Here is a 14,571-nt window from a genome sequence, read left to right as displayed (position 1 = left end):
AACAAAGAAAGTTTTAAAAACAGAAAGAAGGAAGGAAGATAGGGAGAGGGAAGGAAGTGAGGGAAAGAAAACTGGCAGAAAATTGTGTCAGAATGACAGACCTCTTCGCTAGCTGTAATCCTGTCGGTTGTCTTGGACATATGTATGCATGCATGTATATAACTTTTGGACTATTCAAGGACATATTTGTCTAATTGCTTACAATAGAAAAAATATCACGGGGCAGGTGCATGCCTGTAAGCCCAGTGACTCAGGAGACTGAGGAAGGAGCGTCTCAAGTTCAAGGCCAGGCTGGACAACTTAGCAACCCTGTCTAAATAAAATAAAAGGGGCTGGCAGATGTAGCTCAGTGGTTGGGCACCCCTGGGTTTAATCCCCAGTTCCGCACACCCACACAAAATGATGTATTCACTCCCTCTCACCATGAGGAATGAGGAACTGATGCTTTAATTTCTAGCCATTTGGTTTTCATGGAGACAATCTGAGATTTTTAGATCAGGTTATTATTAACTGACTCTTTTTTATATCTGCTTTTTAACATAATTTTACATATTTGCATTTTGTAGTTTTATTTACACTAATTATTTGGACTAAATTCAGTATCTTTAAGAAACATAAGAGGTTTATTTAAGGAAATAAGAGTACAGTTTGTTAGTTGGTACTAGAGATTGAACCCAGGGGTATTCTACCTCTGAGCTATACCCCCAGCCCTATTTTATTTTTTATTTTGAAGCAGGGTCTCACTAAATTGCTGAGTCCCTCACTAAATTGCTGAGGCTGGCCTTGAATCTTCAATCCTTCTGTTTCAGCTTCCCAAGTACCGGGATTACAGGTGTACACAACCACACCTGGCTAGCTGTACAGTTTAAGAGAAGGCCATGATAAAGGAATTACATTCCAGAGAAAGAGTCTAGAACCAGAAGCAGAAACTCAACTCTCTCTTTACTTTTTGATTGTTGTGAATTTTCTGGTACCACGAGTACTTCCTTGTTGATCTGTTTATTGTGATTCCTGTGTTGGCCAACTGACCAATTAGACCTTTGGGCCATCTTTTAGGAAGAATGAATGCATTTATGAGTTCTCCTTTTGCTGATAGATCCAATCGATCAGCTAAAGATTGGAATTGCGGGCATTCTTTGGATTAGAGGGGCAGGGAGAGCCACCATCCTAGACCCTTGGAAGAGCCAATGCTCTTTCCCATGCTAGTGCTGTGGTTACAAGTGTGTCCAACGTCCTGTGACCTGCTTTGAACCCTGGCTAAGAAACTGAATGAATGCATAAAGTGAAAACCCATCCTGCTGTGATCATACACTGAATGAATTCTGAGTTGCTTTTCAACCTGAATAGGTTGGAAGGCTAGCAGATAATCCAGCAGTTAGCTAGAAGGAGCAACAGAGAGCATTTCCAGCAGAAAATAATACTAGAAACAAATGTGTATGAGCTGGGCGTGGTGGCGCATGCTTGTAATCTCAGTACTTGGGAAGCTGAGACAGAAGAATTGCAGATTCACTGTCAACCTCAGCTACTTAGTGAGGCCCTCTGCAACTCAGTGCGACCCTGTTTCAAAATAAAGAGAAATAGGGCTGGGATGCAGCTCAGAGGTAGGATGTACCTGGCTCACTCCAAGTCTGCCCAAGTCTGGTTGTACTAGTGAATCTCATGTTGACTTGCCTTGTTTGGCATCGGTGTGGGCCTGAGACTCTTACAGAGCCCTCTGTCTGTCAGCTTCGTGTTACTGTAACAAACACCTGAAATGATAAACTTATGATGAAAAAAGGTTTATTTTGGCTCACAGTTTTGGAGGTTCCAGCCCACAATCAGGCAGACCTATTGATTTTAGGCCTCTGGTGGGGCAAGGGATAGCACATTATGGCGGAAGCATGTGGCAGGGCAAAACTGCTCACCTCCTGGCTGGGAAGTAAAAGAGACAAGGATACACCCCAGTGACCTGAAAACCCCCCACTAGGCCCACCTTTTACGGGTTCTGCCACCTCCCAATAGCATCGGTGACTAGGGACCAAGCCTTTAATGCATGGGCCTTGGGGACACTCCAGACCACATTGCAGAAGCCCAGTGTGCTGCCCTTGGCTGTAATCCTGGCTCTTCACACATCTGTCCACTCAGAAGCGTGGCCACAGGTACTGCCAGCAGCATTGGAGGGCAGCGCTGCTTGGCCAACTGTACGATGCCCCCGGCCCTTCCTGTTCTCCACTGGAGTCGGCTCTGCCCACTTCTGTGCCGGGAAGGCTTGCCTCCCACTGCAAGACCCCGAGCCCAGTGGTCAGGAGGTACCGTGTCATGCCAGGGAAGCCGAGCGTTCTTCAGGGACAGACATGGCAGTGCTACAAATTCATGCTAATGTTTTGAAACTAACCAAAGCTTCACTAAGCCTTTCTTTGCCCCCCTGCCCTTTGGTACTGGGTATTGAACCCAGGAGCATTCTACCTCTGAGCTACACCCCAGCCCTTTCCACTTATTTTTTTTTTTTATTATTTTGAAATGGAGTATCGCTAAGTTACCAATTGAGGCTGTCCTTATACCTGCAATCCTCCTGTCTCAGCCTCCCAAACACTAGTATTATGGGCATGCACCACTGTGCCCATCTAAGCCTTTTCCTATCTTGCTCCACAACAAGGGGAAAAAATTTAATTTCTGCTTTCTCTTCCTCTCCTGAGTTATCAGCTTTTCTCCCCCAAGCCACATCCAGATTCAGTATACCAGCCTGAGACTGTTCTAGCTCCCACGTGTCGACCTGCCATGTGGCCCAAGGATTGAATAACATCAACATTCAATTACCAATCTGTTATATTTTAATTTTAATCAAAGTAATTCATGTCGCTTTAAAAAATCAAATTGTTCAGAAACACATCTGCTGGTCCTCACTGCAGAACTGCACATTGTCATCACACGCTGGCTCCTTTCATGCTTTTCTTTTTTAGGTGTGTGCGCGCGTGTGTGTGTGTGTGTGTGTGTGTGTGTGTGTGAGAGAGAGAGAGAGAGAGAGAGAGAGAGAGAGAGAGAGAGAGAGAGAGAGAGAGAGGAGAGAAGGGGAGGGGAGGGGAGGGGAGGGGAGAGGAGAGGAGAGGAGAGGAGAGGAGAGGAGAGGAGAGGAGAGGAGAGGAGAGGAGGGAAACTGGGGATTGAGACTGGGGGCATTCTACCCTTTTTTATTTTGGAACAGTGTCTTGCTGAGTTGCTGAGCGCACTAAATCGCTGAGGGTAGCCTCCAACCTGTGATCCTTCTATCTCAGCCTCCTAAGTACTGGGCTCACAGGCATCCTTTTCTTGATTCATCAGCTTGAGAGACCCTCTGTTGACTCGTGCTATGAAAGACAAGGGGCTGACCTGCTTAGATTACTTGGCTTCCACTCTCCCCTCCGTGTATATGTGTATGTGTGTGCGCATGTGTGTGTACACATGCTCCTGTGCACATGCATGTGTGGACACAGTACTAGGGATTGAACCCAGGGGTTTTTTTTGCCTCCAAGCTACATCGCTAGCTCTATTTAACTTTTTATTTTGAAGCAGGGTCTTTTTGTGTGTGTGTGTGTGTGTGTGTGTGTGTGTGTGTGTGTGTGTGTGTGTGTACTGGGGATTGAACCCAGGGGCATTCTACCTCTGAGTGAAACCCCAGCCCTATTTTTTATTCTTTATTTTTTGAAACAGGGTCTCACTGAGTTGCAAAGGGCCTAAGTAGTATCTGAGGCTGTCTTCAAACGACGATCCTTCTGTCTCAGCCTCCCAAATGCTGGGATTACAAGTGTGCACCACCACACCTGGCTTGAAGCAGGGTCTCACTAAGCTCTTGCACGTTAAGGGTGCAAGAGTGATCTTTGTGCCACAGCCTCCCAAGCACTGGGATTACAGGAGCACACCACTGTGCCCGGTGACTTCTCCAGCCCTAATTTGTGTGTGTGTGTGGGGGGGGGGTACTAGGGGTGGAACCCAGGAGCTTTCTACCTCCAGGCTGTACTCCCAGACCTATTTTATACTTTATTTGGAAATAGGGTATCACTAGGTTGCTAAGAGCCTCACTCAGTAGCTGAGGCTGGCTTCAAATCTGTTTAATCCTCCTGTCTCAGCCTCCCAAGCGCGGGGATTATAAGCGTGTGCCACCACGCCCAGCATAGACCTAATTTTTCTTATCTTATTATTTCTAGCTCTTTGATTGAATTGATAATCTTATATAATAATTTTCTGTTTCTTCTTCTGTTGACTTTAGCATCCACTCCTCAACTCCCCTGGGTAAATCTTAGCTCCAAGGGCCTCTGTTCTACCCCTCCCTCAACTCCCTCGTTGTCTAGATCATATCTTTGCTAGTAGATCGCCAAAACCGTACCTTCTTTTTGTGTGTGTGTGTGTGGTACTGGGGTTCCTGAAAACCCTTCTACCTCCAGGCTATACTCCCAGACCTATTTTATACTTTTTTATTTGGAAACAGGGTCTCCTAAGCCAGCGCGGCTGGCTTCGAACCTGCGTGATCCTCCTGTCTCCGCCTCCCAAGCACGGGATTACAAGCGTGCGCCACCACGCTCCACGCCAAAACTGTACCTTTAGATTGTGATATTTAGCAGTAATTCTTTCATTCTTGGTGATTCGTGCGCCTGTCTTAATTTATAAGGGTGACTGAGTTGTGACAGAGAAAGGCTAATGCTGTGGAGGAAAGGAGTATCCACTCACAGTTGCTAAGAAAAGGGGCCCTCAGTTTCTCAGTAGGCAGAAAGTGGGGGAGACACAGCACAGCTGTATTGGGGATTCTGCAGGCAGGGTGGGGGAGGGGACAGTTGAAGACTGACTGGCTTGAATGCTTTGGGGCATAGAGGCCCTGCTTGTGTAGGACCCAGCCCTAAGTTGACTTAGAGCAAAGGAAATATGGGTGAGAGTTCAAGGAGATGGTTGGGGTATAGACTCAGGATTAGTTGGAACATTTATAATATTGTTTTTGTGACCCTGCAAAACTGGGTCTTGGAGGCTAGGGCTTTATCATATGAACTTGGAGGAGATACAGTGCAGTCCCTAGCATCCTATGCAAGCCTGTGCTTCTACCAAGGAGCCTGAGTTATATAAACCCTTGAGTGTGGACATGTGTCCCATCATCAGCTGGCATATTTGCTGGGCACCTGCTATGTACTGGCATGTGTGGGGTGCCTTTCCATCTAGCAGGAAACACACATAAATAGGCAATCACAGTGCAGCAGGGGTCTGTGCCTTGCATTGTCTGTGGAAGGTTCTGAATAATAGCGATCTCCCAAAGATGGAATAGGAGTGGTCCGGGGGAGAGAGAAGAAACAGCATTGGCAAAGTCCTGGGGGTAAGAGAGGGGCAAGGCATGAGAGTCCCTGTGTTGGGGAGGCTGGTGAGGGGATGGGCTCTGGGGCTGTGTGTGTGTGTTTGTGTGTGTTTTACTGGGGATTGAACCCAGGGACAGGCTCCCTCTGAGCTATGCCCTCAACCCTATTTTATTATTTATTTTGAAGCAGAGTGTCACTAAGTTGCACAGGTCCTTGCTAAGCAACTGAAGCTGGCCATGGACTTGTGATCCTCCCATCTCAGCCTCCAAGGTCCTGGGATTACAGATGTGTGTCACCATGCCCAGCCTCTGGGGTCTTTTGATGGTGCTCATATACCAGGCGTGCATGTGTGTGTGTGTGCCTCCCCTCTGCCACAGTGTTGATCCCTGCAGAGACCCTCAGCGTAAAGGACAGGACTGCTCTTTAACACCCCATTTCTTGTGGCTTTTCAAGGCTAGAGCTTGTAAAGCAGACAGAACGTGGTCTCCTGGACAAGGTCCCACACTCTGCCCCCTGCAGATGCTCTGCTTTGCTTTCTGTCTGTTCATCCAGTCCTGCTGTGTCCTGCACATCCAGAGGTGGCCCAGATACCGCCCTCCCCTCGAGCACACAGCCACCCAGTCGGGAAGATGGACGAGGCCAGGTGTGGCACGCTGACCCAGAGGGACCACATGGCCTCTAAGAGCACAAGGAGCCCCACGACTGCTGTATTTCCCAGGGGAAATGTGGGTGACAGGCCCCGCAGGGAGATGGCCACAGACTGTCCTCTGCTCTGGCCTGTGGGGTGAAAGTTGGGGAGAGTAGACACCTGAGCCAGTGGAGACACTTACCTGAGACCCACCAGGTGCCTGGGAGACAGGGCGGAGCAATGGACAGACAGCAGCCCTGGGCCCCCCTCCCCAGCCCTCTCCATCAGCTCCACAAGGCCTCCCCTTCTTTCCAAAGGGCCCCACAATTATCTCTCCTCCAGCCACCACCATTTAGGAAATGCCAGTGATTAGCGATTGTTATCGTGGTAATTAAAATTCCCTGAGAACAGCTTGGCTAATATCCATCAGTATCTGCAGTCAGGTTGGCAGTGAGTGGAGATCAGGATGCAAGCCTCGAAGCAGAGCACGAAGCAGGCACCAGGGAGCAGCGTGCTCCTGGACGCCCCTGCAAGCCAGTGGCAGCCACCTCTTTCTCATTAGATAGTGTTTTCGAGGCCAGCACTTTGCTGGCCTTATCACAGGAGAGCACACATAGGGAGCACAGTGGAGCGCCACAGAATCACCTGGTGGCTCCAGAAAGTCAACATCCCCATTCTGCAGCCCAGGAGGCAGGTAGGGGTGAGTCCCCTGGGGCCGTGTTGATGGCCGGCCAGGGTGAGGCACTGAGCAGAAGTCAGGAGCCTGGAAGCTGCAGCGGTGCATTTTTCCGGGGAGCGGGTGGGGGTCCAAGATTAGCTTGGGAGAGGAGGTTGCTTCCCAGATCTTGCCCAGTCCAGATCCAACGTCCTCGCCTGGCCAGGCCTACTCACCCACATGGACAGCGTGGAAGGCGTTTTCCAAAACACCGGCTGTGCTTGAGCGTATCTGCACGGTTGCCATCTGATGGTACACCTGTGTGCTCTGGTTCCATTGATGTGGGGACTCAAAAGCTGCCTCTTCCCCCACTAGTGCGGGACCCCAGCCACTCTGGGCAGTCAGGGATGGCCATCAGCTCATCTACCTGGACAGCAGTGACCACAGGAGAGAATCAGGCCAGAATCCCCAGTATAGCACAGCCTAGCTGGCCTGGGGGCCCTTGCCCGCTGCTGAGTGCCAGCACTGACATGGATTATATGAAGTTAATGAGGCTTTATAGGTTTTGGGAGTTGAATACCCCCCAACAACAAGAAGGAGGTTGACTTCCCACAGCGCCAGGCAATTCAGCCTGACCCTGGGATGCCCTGCGTTCTTATCCTGCCTTCCCTATGTGCGGCACTGATGAGTGTTTTCTAAGTGGAGGTAGAGGGGAGATGGTGGCTGTGCTGTGATGGGGCAGGAGGGCTGGGATGTGCCGTCAGGGATGTGCACAGGGTTTGCTCTCCACCAGCCCACACTGCCAGGTACTTCCTCTGTGTCCCTCTCTTAATCCCAAATTGTAAGTACATTTAGTTAATTGCAAGAACTTAGGCAAAACCCCCAGGCCACTTCCCCAGGAAGCCAGTAGACTCTGGGTTGCAGCATAGTCTAGCAAACCACCTCTGGCTGTCAGTGCTTATGGAGGGTCTGCTATGGCAGGCATGTGCTAGGAGCCTGAAGATATAGCACCCGGTCAGGACTCTCCCTCCTTGATGGTAGAGCCTAGTAGGGGAGACAAAAATTAAAGAAGTAGCAGGGGACACCGTCGTCCTTGCAGCACCCAGCTCTGGCAACCTCAGCGCTGGACAAGTGCCTCTCTCCCGACCCCCAGCCCCATGGACACTGCTCCAGGCAGGGTCCACAGACTACAGGGAGTGTGGTACCAGACCCCACTTTGAAGGCAATGCGGCTTTCCTTCTCAGAGGGCAAACTGACCATATGCATTATCTAATATATGTGCACATTGGGCTGAGGGTAAGCTCGGAGATAGAATGCCACTGGGTTCCATCCTCAGTATGACACACACAAAACAAACAAAAACCAACTGATGATAGAGACTGTTGCTTAGTAGCACAGAGCCAGTGCCATGACACAGCTGGGTGGCAAGGGAGACAGGTGTGTCTTATGTTTTCAAATCAAACAGAAAATGGCACCTGTGCCCAAGAAAGAGCGGGAGGGCACACAGCATGGTGGTAAGCAAGGCTCTCTCTGGGCAATGGTGTCAGAAACAACCTGCAGGTTTCTTTGACTATGTAACTTATATTGTTTTTTTGTGTGTGTGGTACTGGGGGTGGAACCCAGGGGCCTTCTACCTCCAGGCTATACTCCCAGACCTATTTTATATTTTATTTGGAAACAGGGTCTCACTAAACTGCTGAGAGCCTCACTAAGTAGCTGAGGCTGGCTTCGAACCTGTGCGATCTCCTGTCTCAGCCTCCCAAGTGCTGGGATTACAAGTGTGCGCCACCACGCCTGGCTTTACCTTTTTCATTTTATTTATGCTTATTGTACTAATATTATGTGCTATATAGGTTTTCTTATTTATTTACTCTGTGTGTGTGTGTGAGATATATATATATATATATATATACTGGGAATATAATCCAGGGATAGTTTACTCCAAGCTATATTCCTAGCTCTTTTTATTTTGTTTTGTTTTGTTTTTGTTTAGTAGTGGGGATGGAACACAGAGGCATTCTACCTCCAAGTTACACCACCACCCCAATTTTATTTCTTATTTGGAAACAGGATCTCACTAGGTTGCTGAGAGCCTCACTAAGTTGCTAAGGCTGGCTTTGAGCCTGCAATCCTCCTGTCTCAGCCTCCCAGGTGCTGGGATTACAAGTGTGTGCTACCATGACTGGCCCCTTTTTATTTTGAAATAGGGTCTCGCTAAGTTGCTGACAGTCTTGCTAAATTCCTGAGACTGGCCTCTAACCTGCAATATTTCTGTTTTAGCCTCCCAAGTACTGGAATTACAGGCTTGTGCACCATGCCCGATTATATATGTAATTTTCAGAAAAGAACCTGCAATCCTCTTGTCTCAGCCTCCCAAGTACTAGGATTACAGACATGCATCACCACACCCAGCTAACTATCTTCTTGTGTGTATATTGTAATAGGGATTGGACCTAGAGCCTTGCACATGCTAGACAAGCACTTTTGAGGAGGGGACTTGCTTCTCCGATGACCAAGCTGAGTACGTTTTTCAGATGGGAGGAGGAAAGTGACAGTAATCTGTGGGTGGCAGCTCTGAGCCTGTGCTCAGCCTTGGGACCCGCACTCACCAACAGGTCTGACTTTGTCCGCTATAACATAAGCTGCCCACCATCCCCCTTGCTGGTGAGGAGGAAACAGGGTCCAGGAGGCCCATGTATTCAAATCATGCAGCTGCTGGTCAGGTGGCAGACCCAGGATTTAAACTCGGGATGCCATGCAGAACAGCCAAGGCTGCTCTTTGACAAGGTGACATCAGTCCTCACAGGTCCCAGGCTTCCTTGCTCTATATCCTGAATGTATTTCCTTCACAGGGAAAAAGATTAGGACGTACCCGGTGTTTTCTGAAGTAGGCATTAAGAGTTTAGGGACCTTCACTCAGTGGCCGCTCTGAACTCTAATCCAAGGCTCTCTCTGCAACTCCGGTCCTTCCTGTGCCTGCGGCAAAAGCCCTTAAAGAAGAGTTTCCAAGTACTGTGATGCGGCCTGGCCTGGCTCTTCTTTAAGCCCCTGTCACTCTGCCCAGAGCCTCCAGGGGAACAGCTGAGCAGGAGGAGGCATCTCTCAAGCACCTCCTGGGAGCCAGGCAAATGTGGAGCACTCTCCAACTTTCTCAGCGGCCCTGTCAGGAGCATCATCGGCACACTTCACCAGTGAAGAAATATAGGTTCAGTGAGGATAAGTAAGTAACCAAAAGCCACACGACCAGTTCCTATGGAAGCTGCTGCTGATTCTGCCTTGTTCCCAGGGGAGAGGAGGAGGGAAGAGCCTGGGTGACCATGCTGGGCAATAAGGGAGGCAGAAGGACTCCTCAGAACCCAAGAGGCTACCGTCCCAGGTCAGCACCTCCTGCCTGTCATTCTGCTCAGGACCACGGTGAACATCTCCGCTCCCTGGGGACGCGCATCTCCCTCACCCAGGGCAGCCTCTACTTGCTGCCCCCAGCCAAGTCTTTTCGGGGGGGGGCTGAAGGGAGGCTTTGCACCTGTCCGGGAGCCATAGGCCTGACCTGACCCAGTGTCTCTGTGAGTCCCAGGGGGCTGTGCGGGGTGGCGAGGGCTTCTGTGGTGCCCAGGACTTGAGCAGGACAGAACCAAGGGAGAAAAAAGGCAGCGGCTGTGCCTGGGGACCGCCAAGAAAGCCTGGAGCTTGTCACTGCATCTGAGCCCCTCTCCTGAGGCACAGTGGCCAACCTGAGTCGGAACAGTGGCATGATGAGGGGCACTGGGGAACAGGAGCATCCTCCTTGAGAAACTGGGGTCTGGCTGCTGCGCTGGGGGGACTCTGTGGCGGGTGGGTATGGGGGATGCCGGCAGCTTTTCAGGGCCCAGCAGTCCGTCCTGTGCCATGCCAGACCAGTCCAGTGAGGCCAGGTGGCAGCCCGGGGCCCTGTGCTCCAGGGATCCCCAAAGAAGCTAGAAAGTACTGAGGATGGGCAAGGAGCTGACAGGGCCAGCTCCAGGATTTTGAGAATAAGAAAGAACAGAGAGGGCACCTGCGGCCAGTTTTCATGAGTATGCCCCACATGCTTTAGCATGTTCTCCCATGAAGATCCGTGCTTTGCAAGGGTGAGATGGAAACCCTCAGGCTTGTCTTTAAAGTAGCTGTGAGTCAGCCGGGCGTGGTGGGCACGCTTGTAACCCCAGCATTCAGGAGGCGGAGACCCGAGGATCGCGGTTCACGGACAGCCTCAGCTACTTAGTGAGGCTACTTGCAACTCAGTGAGACCCAGTTTCAAAATAAAGAATAAAAAATAGGGCTGGAGGTGTAGCTCAGAGGTAGACTGCCCCTGGGTTCCACCCCCAGTACCACAAAAGAAAGAAAGAAAGAGAGAAAGAAAGAAAGAAAGAAAGAAAGAAAGAAAGAAAGAAAGAAGCTATGAGTTAGACCAGTCTAAGAAGCTGTGAGAGGAGGACCTAAGTTTAACATTTTAACATACAGGCACAGGTAGAAACTTCCTGAACAAGACCCTCAAAGCTCAGGAAATTATAATAAGAATTAACAAGTGGGATGACATCAAACTAAAAAGTTTCTGCTCATCAAAGGAAATCAAGAACCTAAGAGAAAGCCTACAGAATGGGAGAAGATCTTCACCAGCTAACCCTCTGACAGAGGTCTAATATCTAGAATATACAAAGAACTTAGAAAACTTTACATTACAAAAACAAATAACTCAACCAAGAAATGGGCAACTGAACTGAATAGACACCTCACAAAAGAGGAGATACAAATGGCCAATAGGCACATAAGAAATGTTCAACATCTTTAGCCATCGGGGAGATGCAAATCAAAACTACACTGAGATCCCATCTAACCCCAATCAGAATGGCAGTCATAAAGAAGTCAAATAACAATAAATGTTGGTGAAGCTGTGGGGAAATAGGCACTCTTCTACACGGTTGGTGGGATTACAAACTAGTCCAGCCACTATGGAGATCAGTGTGGAGTCCTTAGATCCACCATACGATCCAGCCATACCACTACTGGGTGTCTTTCCAAAGGGGTTGAAACCAGAGAACTACAATAATAAATGCATACTCATGTTCACAGCAGCACAATTCACAATAGCAAACTATGGAACCAGCCTAGGAGTCCAGCAACAGATGAATGGATTACAAAATTATGTGAAATACACATAATGGAACTCTACTCCACAACAAAGAAAAATAAAACGGCATCATTTGCAAAAAAAATGGAAGGATGTGGAGAACATTATGTTAAATGAGTTTACCCAATCACAGAGGGTGAAGGGTCATGTTTTTTTTTTTTCTTTGCAGTACTAGGGATGGAACCCAGGTGCATTCTACCTTCAAGCTACACCCTCAATCCTATTTTTTTATTCTTTATTTTGAAACAGGGTCTCACTGAGTTGCAAAGGGACTCACTAAGTAACTTAGGCTGGCCGCGAACCCAGATCCTCCTGTCTCAGCCTCCCAAATGCTTGACGATGTGCCACTGCGCCCAGCTTCATATGTTTTCTTTAATATGTGCAGGATAGGAGTAATTGGAATACAGGAGAGACTCCAGATGATAAGGAGAAACCTCAGGGGAGCCAGGGAGAAAATATGAGGGCAGGGGTGGAGGAAGACTTAGGTTCGTTAATAGAAGTACTACCATAGACTACTTGTGTATACATGTGAACCAACATCAATCTGGGTACTCTGTATTAGGAGGGAGGGCACCAAGAGCGTGTGTGTGTGTGTGTGTGTGTGTGTGTGTGTGTGTGTCATTGCCAACATGATTTACATTATGATGTGAGACTATAATGTATCAATAAAAGCGCGCGCACACACACACAAAGTAGCTGTGAAGGTGGGCATGGTGACATGCATCTGTAATCCCAGTACCAGTACCTCCTGAGACAGGAGGATCTCAAGTTCAAGGACAGCTTCAACAATGTAGTAAGAATCTCTTCAACCCAGTGAAACCCTGTTTTAAAATTTAAAAAGGGCTGGGAGTGTAGCTCCGAGGTAGAATGTTCCTGAGTTCAATCCTCAGTACCACACACACACACACACACACACACACACACACACACACACTGACAGAAGGGAGGGAGGAAGGAATAGAGGAATGAACGAAGGAAGGAAGGATTGATTCATGGAGCTTAACCCCACTGTCCTGGGTCCCTGAGAAGTTAGGGCTGCCCAGCCCATGGTCAAGGGAGGATGGAGGCAGGTTCCCATCTGCATCATCTGGACTCCCTGTCTCCATCTCCCATCACAGAACTGAGGGCTGGGGGGAAGAGAAGCGGAGGGCAGCTCTGTGTCCTACACTCTAAGCAGACGTCTCCCCACTCAGGTCTGGAAGAGATCGGGGGCCTGGTTCTACAAAGGACTCCCCAAGTATATCTTGCCCCTGAAGACCCCTGGCCGGGCCGATGACCTCCACCTCCGACCTTTACCTGTGGAACCGGTGGAGTCAGTGCCCAGGAGCACTGAGGTCAGCCGTGTGTACACCTGGGCTCGAGGGAAAGGTAAGAGCCGTTGTCCCCAACCATGGCACTCAGGCCGTGTTCTAGCCCTTCCTGTGCCCTCAGCTCCTCACCCATGTTCAAATGCGAGGGCGAATCTGCTCACCCACACGGTGAGTGCTCTGTGTAGAGACAAGGAAAGAGAAGCCTTTGGGGTTGGTTCCCAAACAAGCACTAATTTGGGGACAGCACTGTAGATCTTTGCAAAAATGTGATGCCAAGCAAGGATTTTTGCAAGGTGGAAATGAAAGGTAGATTGCGCATCCCCCAGTCGCATAGAGACACGTGGAGATCCATAATCGGTATTACGGATGTCTTTATTCGTGGGAAGTCGGCCCGGGGGCTGGTGGGGAGAATGCGTCTCTCCCTCTCCCTGTTGGGCTTCCCTCTGAACTCTCTTCTTCCTGACCAGGAGGCGTGGTCCCCTCCTGGAATCACTGGGCTCCACCTCCTAGCTTCCAGCCCTGCCCCTTTTGTGGGGCTGGGGCAGCTCTAACCTTTCAGGAAAGACACGTCTTTCCCAGGCAGGCCCGTACCACCTCGTTCCTGAACTTGTTTTGTGTCTCAGGAAGGGAGACGCCTGGCTTTCCCAGTCCTAATGGGCAAGGTGATCTCATACCCAGCATCCTTGGTGTTGATGGCTATGCTGTTGGGCACATCTTGCCAGGACTGTACTTGGTGCCAGAGAAGGCTCTCCACGGCTTTCATGATTTCATGTTTCTGAGCTTCTTTTCAAAGTGTGTAATCCCAGTGGAGGTTCAAGAGGTACCCTTAGAAGGTATCTACTAGCCCCACTTTACAGAGGAGTAGCCTGAGGCCTAGAGAAGGGGGGCCTGGCTCTGCTGCTGTGCAGGCTCTGCGCTGCCCTCTGGGCTCGGGGATGTCCTACCCTGGAGTGTCCATGTGTCAGCTCAACTCAGGGCCTGAGGGTCTAAGTGAGACAGCAGCCAGAGACTGAGGGGCTCAACCTGGGGGAGGCAGCCCCAAGAAAATGTACATGGCAGCTGCTTCTAGGGGCTTTTGAACATCTGTGGCTAATGACCTGACTTCTGACCATCTTTATATCACTTGGACTGTTTTTCTTATTACAATAGTGATGCGTGTTTGTAACAAAAATGTAAATGGGCAGTTGGACTTTTTCCATCCTGTCCCTCCCATCTCGCAGTCAGGGTTTCTCCCACCTGTCATAGCAGGTCATTGTCTGAGGGAAGAGATGTGACCTGGGAGGCAGAAGCTGGCAGCCACCAGCAGGTTCAACACGTTGCTTGGACAGGTTGAGGACAAGAGGCCCTGTGTGAGCTGCTCTGTGCTCACCTCAAAGGGCTGTTACTGCCCTGTGTGCCACAGCTCAGCACAGCACACGTGCGCTCACACACGCACACACACACCCCAGGTAGGAGCAGAGCCCCAGCTGTCCTCTCAGACATGCAGACACAAGATGGCCTTTTAATTACATGGGTGAGGAGGCCGCTGGCCCTGCATGTTG

The 14,571-nt window shown here is 49.7% G+C and overlaps 1 protein-coding gene across 1 annotated transcript in view; it reads left to right on the top strand.

Moving 5' to 3' along the window:
- Positions 1-14,571, top strand: part of RPH3AL (rabphilin 3A like (without C2 domains)) — a gene marked incomplete at both ends in the record, with an annotated part of 89,313 nt that overhangs the window by 48,859 nt on the left and 25,883 nt on the right. The window contains one exon of the mRNA XM_080713991.1: positions 12,914-13,088. Within this exon, the coding sequence (XP_080570117.1) occupies positions 12,914-13,088 (175 nt within the window). The remainder of the gene's footprint in view (positions 1-12,913; positions 13,089-14,571) is intronic.

This window comes from Muscardinus avellanarius, assembly GCF_963383645.1.
Source record: "Muscardinus avellanarius genome assembly, chromosome: 16".
Taxonomy (NCBI): domain Eukaryota; kingdom Metazoa; phylum Chordata; class Mammalia; order Rodentia; family Gliridae; genus Muscardinus; species Muscardinus avellanarius.
This window is presented reverse-complemented; position numbering and strand designations above follow the sequence as displayed.